Source organism: Remersonia thermophila, chromosome 1 (assembly GCF_042764415.1).
Source record: "Remersonia thermophila strain ATCC 22073 chromosome 1, whole genome shotgun sequence".
Classification (NCBI taxonomy): Eukaryota; Fungi; Ascomycota; class Sordariomycetes; order Sordariales; family Chaetomiaceae; genus Remersonia; species Remersonia thermophila.
The window spans coordinates 81,384-95,070 of NC_092217.1; the positions used below are offsets into that span (position 1 = coordinate 81,384).

Here is a 13,687-nt window from a genome sequence, read left to right on the forward strand (position 1 = left end):
CCGACAGGTTGAATTAGAACAAAACCTCCAAGTCGAAGAAATGAGGTGATCGTTCAAAAGACTCCATGGAAGTGACGGTCAAATAAGTCATCAAAAGCGTCTAACAATAAATGGACGCCTCGAAAGCGCCACCGTCCAAATGTTTGATAAACTACCTAGTTCTTGTTCGTTCCAACAAAGAAGCGTGAGAAGAGAACCAACTCCGACCAGTCTTGGCCATCAATCCCCGCAGACGTTCCCAGTTGTTTCTGTACCGTCTTTCCTCATCCTTCATCATAAGCTCACAACGCAACCCCCTTTTACTCCGCCGGTGTGCTCATCCAAATCATCTTAATCCTCAGTCCCCCTACACAAGCTCAACCAACCTCCACACTCCAAGTAAACCCCCAGCCGCTGCTCACACCTGGCCTTCCCCAACAGCCGAAACCTTCCTGATTGGCGCACCCAGCCCAAACCGCCGCTTGATCGCTTTCCACGTCTCGACAATGGCCGTATAGATAACAACAGCCGCCGCCACGATGCCCCATTCCCACGTGATAGCCTCATGCTTGAAGACTATGCGGTTGATAAATGGAATGTAAATAACGGGAAAAGCGATGACAAAACCCGCAGTGACAGCACCAAAGAGGAAGCGGTTCTGCCATACGGTGCGACACGCCGACCTTACGCCGCCGGGGTACTTCTCCGGGTGCATGTTGAAAAGGGAGCGCGTGAAGTGCTTGGCCTCCCAGGCGGTGACAAGCAGCAAGAAGGTCAGGGTGGCGAACGTGGTGCCGCGGGCGCGGAAGGCGACGCCGCAGCCGGGAGAGTAGTCCTCGTTGCAGCCGAGACCAAGACCGCTACCCGACAGCGGACCGTAGGCGACGGTGCTGAAAGCGGCGAGGCAGAGGCCTCCCATGGCGGCGCCGTAGACGAACTTGTCGACGATGAGCTCACGAGTGAAGACGCCGACCGAGAGATCGTGCGGAGGACGCTGCATAATGTCGGGTTGGGCGCTTTCGATGCCAAGGCCGAGCGCCAGAAAGGAGGACGTCACGAGGTTGGCCCAGAGAATTTCGAGCGGCGATAGGGGGAAGACCGAAACGCCATTCGGGTCCTTAAAGGCCAGGCCGATCAGGAGCAGGAAGACCTGCGCAATGTTGGACACGAGGAGGTGGAGGAGGAACTAGAGAGGGGTGGCGAGCAACCATCAGCAACCAAATCTCTGAACTAAGAGGGAAATGGAAAAGTACCTTTTGGATGTTGTCAAACAGGCGCCTGCCCTCCTCAATCGCCGTGACGATGGAAGCGAAGTTATCGTCGGTGAGCACCATGTCGGCGGCCTCCTTGGCGACATCGCTGCCGTTGAGACCCATGGCGATGCCCACATCCGACTTCTTCAGGGCGGGAGAGTCGTTGACGCCGTCGCCCGTCATAACGCAGAAGGCCTTCCTGCGGTGCATGGCCTCCACCATGCGAACCTTGGTCGTCGGGCTACAACGGGCGAGAACAAGAGGCAGGTGCTCCATAGCATCGATCTCGGCGTCGCTGAGCGCGTCGAAGGCGCTGGCCACCATGACGTCCGTGTCGCGGCATGGCACGGCACGGTTGAGAATTCCAATCTCGTAAGCGATGGCCGTAGCGGTCTTGACGTGATCGCCAGTCGCCATGTGCACTGTGATACCGGCCTCCTGGCATTTCTTGACGGCCGGGGCGGTCTCGGGCCTGGGTGGATCGTAGATGCCAGTGAGGCCGAGGAATGCGAGGTTGCGCTCAACCAGACTACGCTGCTGGTCTGGGCCTCCATCCGCTTGAATCTTCTCGACAGTGAAACCAGCAGCGTCCACCGGTTTCTTTGCCAGGCAAAGAACGCGCAAACCGTCGGCGGCCATGGACTCGGCTTGGGCCACGATGAGCGCCCTCTGGTCGTCGGACAGGGTCATGAGGGGGAGCAAAGCCTCGAGCGCACCCTTGGTGTAGGCAAAGGCGCCATCCGGGCTGTTAAAAACCACAGTCATGCGCTTGCAAGACGAATCAAAGGGGAACTCGGCCAGCAGCTGGTGGCCGCGCGACTGCATCAGCTCGGGCTTCCCCATGCCGAAGCGCGTGGCCAGCACCTGGAGAGCGATCTCGGTGGGCTCTCCGACAGCAGAGTAAGAACCATCGGTCTTGTTGACGAGGGCGTTGTTGCATAGAGCCGCCGTTTCCAGCGCGTCCCTGAGCCGGGCGGTATGCTTCTCGGCGTCCGGGGAATCCGGTGAGAAAACTTGGTCGCCCACGCACACGTTTCCGCTGGTGGGGTCGAAGGGGTTGGTGCTGTCGCAGATTGAGACGTCGGTGCCGTCCAGCAGCCAAACGCGCTTGGCAACCATTCTGCCCTGGGTGAGGGTACCCGTCTTGTCGGAGCAGATGTTGGTGACGCCGCCGACCGCCTCAAGAGCGGCAAGCTTGCGGATGACAACGTTTCCCTTGGCCATGGCGCGGGTGCCGATGGCAGTGGCGATGGTGAGGACGGCGATGAGCGACTCCGGGATGACAGCGACGGCAACGCAAATGCCGTAAATCAGCACCTCGCTCGTCACCTTCCAGAGGCTGACGGAGAAGACAATCACTGCCAGCAGGATGGCCAGGGCGAAAAGCAGCAGAGCGAACTTGCTGAGCGAGACTTGCATCGGGGTGCCGTCGAGGCCAAGCAGAACGCGGACACTGTTGCGGGTGCGGATCCAAAGCCTCCTGATTCCGGTAGCGTTGGCGTCGGCGGGCTTCTCGCGGCTCCTTCTCAGGAGCTCGGCGATTTTCCCAACCTCGGTGGCCATGGCGGTGGCCACGACAATGCCGGTGGCGCGACCGCGGGAGACGGTGCTGGCAGAGTACACCATGTTGATGCGGTCGCCAAGGGGCACATCCTGGGTCTTGAGCAGCACCTCGGCGTGCTTGCTGACTGGCACCGACTCGCCCGTGAGCAGAGCCTCATCGGTAGACAGGTTAATGCTGTGAACCAGGCGCAGATCAGCCGGCACAATGTCGCCAACGCCCAGCTTTACAAGATCGCCAGGGACCAGACCTTCGGCCTTGATCGTTTCAATCTGGCCGGCGCGGATCACCTTGCACGTGGGTGCCGAGAGGGCATACAGAGCCTGGATGGTCTGTTCCGCGCGATAGTCTTGGAAGAACCTGCGAACTGTTAGGACGGCCAACTCGGAGCAGGGTATTGCACGCTGATTTGGAACGTACCCGACCACGATGTTGAGCAGAATGACGGCAGCGATAACGCCGCCTTCGATGTGGTCCTTGATTGCGAAGGACAACACCATGGTAATGACGAGGACCTAGCATTGCAGCGTGAGCGCGGGCTTCTCTTGCATCGTCGCCAAGCCAAGCCACAGGGAGCAGTCGAGCAAGCAAGCGTGCTGCCGACCTGTCAGGCACTTACAAGTGTCAAGCTATTTGAGACCTGCCTCAAGAGAATGGTCCACATCGAAAGCCCCTTGGCTCCGGCCACCTTGTTGGGGCCATGGAGCTGGAGCCGACGTGCGGCCTCGGAAGCGCTGAGTCCATTCCTGTGATGACGGCAGGTGAGCGCCATGTCCCAAATAATTACATCATGATCGGGGGTGGACAAGACTTACTCGGCATCGGTGTCAAGCAGGGCACAGACATCGAGAACGGAGAGCGTGTGGGCACGCTCGGGAGTCAAGCCGCGAGCCGTGTCGAGAGTGCTGATGATGGAGCCGTGGCCGATGGTGGCATCAGCGTCGGTGGTGTCGGTAGCATTCCCATCAGCGGCGACGATGGTATTCGCAGCGGTGCTGGTGACAGTCCCGGAGGCGGGGGTCGGAGACGGCGTGGAGGTCACGGAACTCTTGTAGCCACATATAGGAGGCTCCGTCTGCGCCTCGACGTCAAGGTCGTTCTCTGTCCCCATTCAAGAAAGTAGCGTCGCCGATTGTATCCCAGCGAGTGCCGCGTTGGATAACTAAGGTAGGAGGTGAAAGGGAGCCAGAAACGGGAGGAGGAGGAAGGGAAAAGGAAAGGGAGAAATAAACCCATGAAATCCGGACCTCCCGGGGTTCAAAAAGAGAAGCCAATCCAACTTCGACCCCTGGTCCCAAGACCTTGGGCGTTTGGCGTGTGCACCGCCGTCATCAACAACGCCTCCGTCCGCCACATCGACTGCCCGGAACGGGAACGCAACCTTGGCGGACGGTTCCCGACTTGCTAGCGCTGGCTTGCATCGGAGCGGTGACGAGACGGGCTCCAGGAAGGTCCAAGATCCATGGGATCTGCCAAGAAAGCGCCACCCTGGGTGCTGCAGGGGTGTTAGCCATTCAGGACCCCTTGTTTGCATCCCCACTCTTGTCCCCACCCTGGGCCTGGGGGCTTGTGAGTGGCCGCGCCGCTCGCTCTGGGCCCTTGGCAGCTGCCACCGCACCGCCAGACTCCCCGACCGCCTGACGCATGGACCATGCAAAGCGCAGCACAGCAAACGCAGTTGCCGCAATGTCGTCAGCAAACGCCAGTAAGGAAGTGGTCACCTGGTCTTGTGACAGTCAGGTTGAGGTGTGCCAGGTGGTTTGTGGATGTCATGTAGGTTGGACCACAAGCTTGGCTCCTCTCTTGCAGACCTTCGCCTCTAAGTAGCCATGCAAGGAGATCCATGGAAACGAAGAGAACACCCCGACCCGATGGGTTCATTCCACCGATTGCCCCTTTGTCCATCGTTCCCGTCACTTGGACATACCCGACACCACGAGGTGATTTCCCTGCGGCATGGCATGTGTCACTTTTCGAACAAGGCGATGCATTGGCATCCCAACGCTTCCGAGGGTTGCGTTCTGTTGAGGGCCTGGATGTCTTTGACTTCTGATATCCTATACATTCTGACAACGCGGCCTCACACTCGCTCAACACGCCGCCGCCAAGGACGCTTCCCCACACACCACGGGGACGCGGGGACACCCTCTCGAGCCAAACAACGTTCTGGATCGTATCGAAGAAATGGAATGGCATTCAGGAGGAGGCCTCCGAGGAATGGACCGTCTCCTCGGCAGTCAACCAGGAGCTCCACGGCACCCTGCATTCCCCACGCAATGTAGATACCCAGTTGATCTGGGTGTACACATACACAGTACACTACATAGGTGTGAGTGAGATGGATCATGGGGCATGGGGCATGTTAAGTTCAGGTAGAGACAGTACCCTTCCATCTCGTCCTGGGCCCGGAAACCTGCAGAGTCTTGTACTTTACGACGGGGTGCAGGGCATCCGCCATTACCTGCTTCTACTGCAGGTCCCAGACATCAAGAACCATGTTTCAGCAACCCCAACACTGGACAGCCTTCCACGTCTTTTCGTAACGGAGCTAGTCCCTTCACTCCGGTACGGTGCACTGTGAGAACGAGCCACAACCGGACTGCTGAGCATTGCCACGATCAAGTTGCGCGTCTCAGCCACACAGCACGCCCCATTGTTTGCCTCCAACGCTTTACGAGTAAGGAAGGGCAGATCTTCCCGTCTAGAGCCCATCACCCGTACCTGTACTACGCTGTGATACCTAACTTCGTACATACACAGTACTATACTGTGTACTACTTCTGTCACGCTGGTGACGTCGGTTTGGCCACCGGCCGCAATCTACTATACTGCGTAAGGTGGCTGTCCGGCGCGTCCACTTGCAGACAAGGATGTCACCTTCCAGATCCACCAGCACAGCCATCGCGCCAAGCGCCGCCAACGTCAAGCGATCCGTGGGCTGCGCCGTGCTAGGTTCACAGCCTCGGCTCCGGAGTCCTCCGAATGCGCCGGAGCGCCTGCGGAGGGATGATAACACTGTCGCATTGCGTTCCCATGTACATTCTGATATTACTACAACCTATCAAAATGGTTCATCACGCCTTTACCAACCAACGGTCCAGACAGCAATCCGAGCGATTCTGACCGGGCGCCACCCATCTCTCAACTTTGGACGGCTATCCCTCGAAGCACTTCGTACAGCGTTGCATGTTCAGTATCTCTGGCGCCTAGCTACCCAAGAGGTTGTTGCGCTCATTGCCGGTTCTACGCAGTAGTGAGCACTGTTCCTACCATTCCGCTCAGGTACGTAGGTAGGTAGGCCATCGGAGGACCAAGATTTCGGGCCACCAGGCAGACCTCCACTGAGCTGGCCTGTCGCAACAGCCGAGAACTTTCATGGCAAAGCACGTCACAAACATCTCGATCTCCTAATACTATCACATCATCTCTTGCGCCAGAACTTTGTCACCCTCCCCGTCTCTTACTGTTGCTGTCGCCGCAGCCCCCTGAACCCGCATTGAATCGGACAGCCTCCCGAATGGATCCATCAGACCGTCAACTCACCACTGCAAACCTTTGAGCCCGTCAGGTCCGGTCCCACTAGGTCCACGCAGACACCCGACACTCCACCGCCCACTCCACACCCAAAAAATCACCAAAAAATTTCCAGGCTCGCCGTGTTCATATTCCACTATAGCGCTTGGACGAGCTGGGAATCGAACCCAGGACCTTTCGCATGCACTGGAACACCGGATGGTGTGGGATGCTAAGCGAACGCTCTACCAACTGAGCCACACGCCCGTGTGTGAACACAGGAGCTCGTTGCTCTGCCGGACTTGGAGTTGGTGATGATAGAACAATGAATCAAACAATTCGATTTCATCCTTCTTTGAAGGTTTATCCTCTATCCCACCTTGACGTCCTGTCTCAAGACCATCTGGTCAGACCAGTCATCGGAGCATGGGGCCAGAGCTGTGAAGATCAAGACACAGCAGCAGCGAGACGCATGGCGTCAAATCATTGCCGCGAGATGGCCTGGTAGCCGATCACTTTCCACGTCGTTGTTGCGAGTCAGGGCCCGTTATGTGCACGCCCAGCTTGATTTGATGCCTCCGTCTCATGATATCAATCTATCACCCAAAGATATATCCCAACCTTGTCCCAATCCTAAACGCCGGATCAATGCACTCTAGAGGATACTCTACACAATCTCCCCGTTGTGTATTACGTCAGGACCCTCCCGTCGAGCCCTTCCGCTCGGACATCAAACCGACTCGGGAACGGCGTAAAGAGGACGAAGCCTGCCGGACCGGTAGACAGCACCAAACTTTCTCATCTCCGGGTGCACCCACCAGAGCACGCTCTTGATGAACATCTTGACTGGGGCCGGAGCGGGCGGGAAGTTGCGCCACATGTTGTCCTCGAAGGCCAGGTCAATGTTTGGCGCAGCAAAAGACCATGCCGGTCCCGCCGATCGTCTTCTGCAAGGGACGTTAGCAAAGCTGAGTAGCCAGCGGATGAGGCAATTGCGGAAGCGCGCTCACCATCACCTTCTCCGCCTCTTCCTGGAACAGCTTGGGCACATCGGCCAGCTTGTCCGCATACTGGCGCAGGCCGAGGAGAGTGGGGATTTCGTCATTGAGGTGGCGGGCAAGGGTCGGGCCCAGGTCGTCGATGATGGCCACGAACTTGCCTCCCGAGTACTTCTCGGTGCCCGCCAGGACGGCCTCGGCGTAGTTCTTGAGCTGGTCCAGGTGCTCGTGGAAGTCCCTGTGCTGGCTGATGTTGGCCTCCAGAATGCCCTTGACGCCCGTCGCCTTCTCGACAAAGGGGAAGAGCATCTCCTCCTCCCCGTCGTGGTGCTCGTGCAGCAGAGTGTACCACCCAAGGACGTAGCGGTAGAAGGGCTTCTCGTCGGCAGGCTTGATGTGGGAGGCCTGAAGGTAAATGGAGTTGAGGCCGTGAGTGATCATGTTGTGGACGTGCACCATCTCTGAGGCGATGTCATCAAACATGTCGGTCTGCGCAGCGGGGTTATCAACTCATGGCCAGCCCGCAGATCCGGATTTGTGTTCCATCACTACCTTCTCATTCCGCTGCTTGGCGAGGTAGATGGGGGTCTAGAGGAGCTGGAAGGGATGATCCGCATAGACAGGCGCCATCTGGATGGAGGGTCTGGAGACATCTGGGGCTTGGACGAGGCTGGGGATGGAGAGTTCGTTGAGGAAGAGGTGAAGATGCTATGCTGCTTTTGCTTCGAGCTGACTGGAATGCTGCTTTTGGCGATGGGGATCAGACCACGATGACGGCGGTCATCACGATCCCCTTTCAACACTGTCTAGTCCGTGACTTTCCCGTCGCTCTTCTTGTGCCGTAGATGGATATCTGGATGTTTTGCGCGTTTTCGAGGTTGGGCTCTCGATGAGCTCGCCGTCGTGACCGTTTTCATCGTTGCGAACAGAATTGCGCCCCGGCCAGGTCTTCCGCAACAGGTCTAGGTACGGCCTGCGCGAGCCACTCGACTCCAAGCACGAGCGCCGCCAATGCTGGCTTGACAACGTTTGTGGAATGAAAGCTTATCCCTTCGTCAGCCTCTGCATTGATCGCTGAGCCACAACATGTGAAGGCCAGCTGGAGGGTGAAGATGTTGTGTGCTTCGTATTGCAGGGGAAATCCTAATTACCCCGAATTGGTTCACGAGACGGAATCCAAGGCGAGAAAGATTACCATAGTGTAAACTCCAAACCCTCAACGCAGTTGAAAGTATCGAGAAGGTGCTATTGTTTTTGGTTTAGACGGCTGTGTTTCAATCCTTAGTCTTGTTGGCATTGATATGCCAGCAATAGTGCAGCAACAGCGTTCCTGGCTAGTGTGTTTACAGACAGCACAGCCCAGACCATCCTTCCACAGCCTGGATACACATCCGATCCAGGCTAGGCTTTTGCCTATATACATGCCCAAGGCCGGGAGACAGAGTCGGGGTGGTTGAAGAGCAACGAACACTTCGCGCCTGAAGAAAGGAAAGAAAACCAAGAACACGGATGCTTCCTCTCATCCGTCCAAGCCTGGAATAAACTTGGAAGTCTAGTAGCAAATATTGATGTGTTCTTCCATCTCCAACTAGTAAGTACCCTTCACTCTTGGTTCCTCCCCTGCTGCGAGCAAAACCTTTCAGCTCTCCGCCCATCGAACAAAGGCAGCTAAATTAGAAACCAATCAAGCAATTTGCTGGTGGTTGGTAGTCTACTTCTTGCTCCACCCTGAATGCACCGAGTCCCAAAGCGAGGCTCGGATCGTCGCGTACGTAGGGTCGGGAGAGCGACGCGAGAGACTGAGGAGATTAGAACACTGTCGGGGCCGGCAGCGGCCGAGCAGCGCCTGGAAACAGTTCACATGGATCGTTTGTGTTCGATGAGTTTTCACCATACTGGTGGTAGAGCGGACATGATACATAATCAAGCGCTTATTGCTCACATCGGTTGCTGCTCTGCGGGCCGTGCACGATACTTCAAACATCATGGTCCAGCGAGCATACGCAAGCCAAAAGATGCTCTTCTTCCCGCCCGCTTTGTCCTCCAATTAATTAACCGCTCCGGGATGGAGGCGAAAACTAAAGCGGCCCGTGGCCAGGATCCCCGCGGGATGAGGTGAAGTTGCTAACAGAACGGAGACTGAGATGCCGCGCTCGGCCGGAAGCCGTTACTCGACATACGCACAACATCAATATAGATTGCCTACGCCCCTCTTTGGCCGGCACTCTGGCTTGGGATTCCGGGCCTGTATGGTGCAATTGGCCTCGCTGGGTTGGATTTCGGCAATAAGCATATACTACAGAGCCGATGGCTCACCAAGACGTTGAGAACGGAACATATTAAGTTCCTGGGATGGCCCAACATTTGGAAAAAGCCCTGGGTTCTCATCTTCTTGTAGCGCCTGACGGGAGCAGTGAAGCAGTATTTGGCAACAGCATCAAGATTCCTCCGTCATGAAGCCAGTTCTGATCTCGGCGGCCCTCTTCGGCACAGCGTTCTCATCGCCAGTGGCGCAGGCCGACGGCCCTATCTCAACTCCATCGCCGACAATCCTCCAGCCCGGGGCGTACTGGATCCGGGCAGTGGCGCCGCCCAACTACCGCAAGTATCTGCAGACAAAGCCGCCCAACGTCCCCGGAAAGGCGCTGCTCGAGTCGCACACGACGGCGGGACAGTTCAACATCGAGGACGGGCAGCTCGTCAACAAGGTGTCGAGCCCGCCGCTGTACCTGTGGGTCGAGGAGCCGGCGGACAAGGAGAACCCGCCGCGCACGCTCGCCACGTGGTTCAACACGACCAAGAACCCGTTTGGCACGTTTGGATGGCAAGGGGATACGCTGGTGTGGTCGGTGCCAAGCATTCGCAGACAGAATACGGCCGCTTGGCTTGTATGCCGGAATCAGGAGCTGTTTATCAACACGGGCGCGTACGGGTGGCAGACGCCGGCCGGGTGCGCGGATCAGACGGTGAGAAACAAGTTCCTTTGGAAATGGCATGAGGAGTTTCGGTGCAACGCAGCCTCGCTGACGTGGATGGTATCCAGATCCATTACTACAACGACAGGACTGCCAACAACTAAGATCAATATCACGGCCGGGTGCGGTGCGACGATGGCGGGACAGGGCGGGGTGACGCTGGCTGTGGTGCGTGGTGGCCAGCGATGATCATGGCCCGATTCGGAACTGGAGCGAGCGACAGAGGCATGGTTGCTCGCCGGCGGACAGGTGGGGTCTCAAGACGCTTCAATATTCTAGTGCACAGTACATACATGCTGTGTACTCCCTAGATATGCTGAGCCAAGGCGTCCCGTTTGAGCCGATCAAGTCATGGTGCTGATGCTCCAATCTCTCGACCGTCCGTTGGATTGGAGGGATCGAGGTGAAATTGCTGGCGGAACCCGAACCCTGAGCGCGAAGCATTTGGACCCGACCCACGGCCCGTCCAGCCCAAAACGTTGGCAGCTGCCGCCGACATGGAATCGTAATTTAAGAAGTTCAAGCAGGAACACGAGCCACGCCCCCTGGCTTTTTTTCCAGTTTCGCAACGCCTCAGGGCCCGGGTCCGTCTCACCTGATGGGGAGTCGCAGACCGGACACGACCATCCGGGAGGAGCCGAAGTCAATGATACGAGGCACCAAAACATAGCGGAATGCTGGCTACATATGGTAGATCGATTGGCCAGCCACTTTTCCGCCAGCATCACTTCCCTTGACGCTGCGCAGACGGCGCCCTCATGAAGTGCATGGAAACGCCACGAATTGCCAGCCCAGCGCGAGAGCAGAAGGGCCCAGACCCATTTCCCGCCATCGGTTGCCAAGACGGTTGCTCTTTTCATCATCTGGCCAATCACGTCGCTGCGGGCTCCCTCGCCAAAACCGCCAGAGCCTAGATTCGTTGCACTGCCTTCGCAGACCCCGGCGCCAAGCTGCGACCGATCCGTGGACCTGCCAGGGACAGAGGGCGAGCCAGGACAAGGACCGACCCCCCCCTTTCGCGTCATGCACCACTCCACCCTCTTTCCAGGTTTCCATGGATCCTGTTTCCAACCTCTTTCCTCCCTCTCCAGGTTGACGACGTCTTTGCGTCCGTCACCGTCGTCCATGACGCTAGCGATTACACTCGTTTGATTCCAACTCGCAGCGATAGTTCATCCCAGAGATACCCTTCCCGCCTTTCGTTTTTCGTGCTTGCTGTTTCCACTTGCGACGGCTGGTTTCGAGTTCGCCTTGCCCGGGAACCGGGAAACGCCCTCGTCGAACCGCCCACCCACTCTCCCCAAGCGCCCTCGACTTCCGTCGGCCCGGTTGCTCGCTTGCACGTCTCGTTCAAGCTGTCGTCGACGGCGACCTCGCAGATATACCTCGACGACCATGTCGCCATTATCTACACCAACGCGGACCCCAGCACGATGGCTGGCCGCTCTCCTGGCCACAAGCCATCTGCTGCTTCCTGGGGCCCAGGCACAATACTACAAAATCAGCACGACAGGTGAGCCAGGCCCAGCTTTCCGGGCGGGACGTTGTGTCGACCCTGCGCTAACGCGTTCACTTCCGCAGAGGAGATCAAGGAGTCGGCACGCACTCTGGCGTACGACCTGATGCTGCAGTACAAGGGGAACCAGACGGGCGAGATCCCAGGCATCCTACCCGGCCCGCCCACCGAGCACAAGGGAGACTACTACTGGTGGGAGGGCGGCGCCATGATGGGCACCTACATTGACTACTGGTTCCTGACGGGCGACCCGAGCTACAACCACGTCATCATGGAGGGAATGCTGCACCAGGTCGGCCCCTATGCCGACTACCAACCCCCGAACCACACGGCCTCGCTCGGTAACGACGACCAGGGATTCTGGGGCATGTCGGCCATGCTCGCCGCCGAGAACAAGTTCCCCAACCCGCCCGATGACAAGCCGCAATGGCTGGCCCTGGCCCAGGCCGTCTGGGCCACCCAGGCCGCTCCCGATCGCCACGACTCTACTTGCGGCGGCGGCCTTCGCTGGCAGATCCCCGTCACCAACGCCGGCTACAACTACAAGAACACCATTGCGAACGCTTGTTTCTTCGACATTGGCGCCCGCCTGGCCCGCTACACCAAGAACGAAACGTACGCCAAGTACGCGACCGAGACGTTTGAGTGGATATTCAACATTGGCTACATCGACACCTCCCAAAAGGATCCTCCGGGCTGGAGGGTGTACGACGGCGCCCACGTTGAACACAACTGCACCGACATCAACAGAGCCCAGTTCAGCTACAACGCCGCACTGCTGCTGCACGGCGCGGCCTTCATGTACAACTATACCAACGGCAGCGATATCTGGAAGACGCGCGTCGACGGCCTGCTCGACGGCATCCTGCGCGACTTCTTCCCGGACGGCGTTGCCTTTGAGCTTCCCTGCGAGGGCCGAAAGGGCGCCTGCACCACCGACATGCTGAGCTTCAAGGGCTACGTGCACCGCTGGATGGCCGTCGTGACCAAGGTGGCGCCCTACACGGCGGACAAGATCCTGCCGGTGCTTCGCACGTCCACCGAGGCCGCCGTCAAGCAGTGCACGGGTCCCCCGACCGGCCGCCGTTGCGGCTTCTACTGGTCGGGCGGCGAATACATTGACGTGGCCGTCGACAAGACAAGCGGAGCCGGCGAGGCCATGAACGTGCTGGCTGCTGTGTCAAGCCTGCTCATTGACCAGGCAGACCCCCCTGCTACCAACGAGACCGGCATCAGCCGTGGTGACCCGAATGCAGGAAGCCGCAGCAGGCCTATCGAGCCCTTAACCCCCATCACCACGGCGGATCGCGCCGGCGCAAGCATCCTGACCTTGCTGATCCTCGGGAGCATCATCGGGATGTGGAGCTGGATGAGCTTTGGTGAATAAAGGAATAATACCCGAATGGATGGCGAGGACAGGTTGGTCTGGCTGGCTGGTTTTTGGGGGTCTATTGCTTTTCTTCTGGTACATGTTTTGCGGATTCCAGGGCCTTTCCTCGCATTCCATTGCTCAGTTCTCACATGTGTGGTTCTTCTTGCCGGCGGGTACGGGATGGCGTCGTGTGGTTTGGTTAATGATACGAGTCTGCTGTCTCTCCTTAGGCCCGTCCGTGGCACTGTCTGTCTGTCCTTCGATGTCCTTTGTTCTCATTGCCTGCCAGATACTTGATATCCGACAAATCCACGGGTTCGCTCTTTAGGCAATCAGCAAATCTAAGCCACTCGCACTTGATACATACTATACACATACCAACGCAGTTCTCTCCACTCATCTCCCCTTCTCGTCAAGATCGAAACACGCTAGCTTCGCCGGCGTCGAATCTGCCTATGCACAGGCGGAAGCCTTCGTGGTTGCATTTACCCGTCCACTCGGCGAGGGCAATCTCCGTCGA

General features: G+C 57.9%; 4 protein-coding genes and 1 non-coding gene across 5 annotated transcripts; 2 read left to right on the forward strand and 3 right to left on the reverse strand.

The window, feature by feature from the left end:
- Nucleotides 1–397: 397 nt before the first annotated feature.
- Nucleotides 398–3,904, reverse strand: VTJ83DRAFT_23 (uncharacterized protein; the record flags this gene model as incomplete). Its single annotated transcript, XM_071008554.1, has 5 exons — nucleotides 398–1,165; nucleotides 1,233–3,153; nucleotides 3,214–3,308; nucleotides 3,413–3,539; nucleotides 3,609–3,904. 5 exons carry the CDS (start codon nucleotides 3,902–3,904, stop codon nucleotides 398–400), a joined length of 3,207 nt encoding a protein of 1,068 aa, XP_070869376.1.
- Nucleotides 3,905–6,473: 2,569 nt separating this feature from the next.
- VTJ83DRAFT_t28 lies at nucleotides 6,474–6,573 on the reverse strand. Its single transcript has one exon. It is a non-coding gene; the product is annotated as a tRNA-Ala (tRNA).
- A 463-nt stretch (nucleotides 6,574–7,036) lies between these two features.
- VTJ83DRAFT_24 (uncharacterized protein) lies at nucleotides 7,037–7,787 on the reverse strand (the record flags this gene model as incomplete). The annotated part of the gene is made up of 3 exons (XM_071008665.1): nucleotides 7,037–7,192; nucleotides 7,230–7,253; nucleotides 7,317–7,787. The coding sequence occupies 3 exons, from the start codon at nucleotides 7,785–7,787 to the stop codon at nucleotides 7,037–7,039; spliced, it is 651 nt and encodes a 216-aa protein (XP_070869377.1).
- Nucleotides 7,788–9,757: 1,970 nt separating this feature from the next.
- On the forward strand, nucleotides 9,758–10,383 carry VTJ83DRAFT_25 (uncharacterized protein; the record flags this gene model as incomplete). The annotated part of the gene is made up of 2 exons (XM_071008776.1): nucleotides 9,758–10,270; nucleotides 10,348–10,383. The coding sequence occupies 2 exons, from the start codon at nucleotides 9,758–9,760 to the stop codon at nucleotides 10,381–10,383; spliced, it is 549 nt and encodes a 182-aa protein (XP_070869378.1).
- Nucleotides 10,384–11,674: 1,291 nt separating this feature from the next.
- Nucleotides 11,675–13,182, forward strand: VTJ83DRAFT_26 (uncharacterized protein; the record flags this gene model as incomplete). The annotated part of the gene is made up of 2 exons (XM_071008887.1): nucleotides 11,675–11,792; nucleotides 11,861–13,182. The coding sequence occupies 2 exons, from the start codon at nucleotides 11,675–11,677 to the stop codon at nucleotides 13,180–13,182; spliced, it is 1,440 nt and encodes a 479-aa protein (XP_070869379.1).
- Between the last annotated feature and the right edge of the window lie 505 nt (nucleotides 13,183–13,687).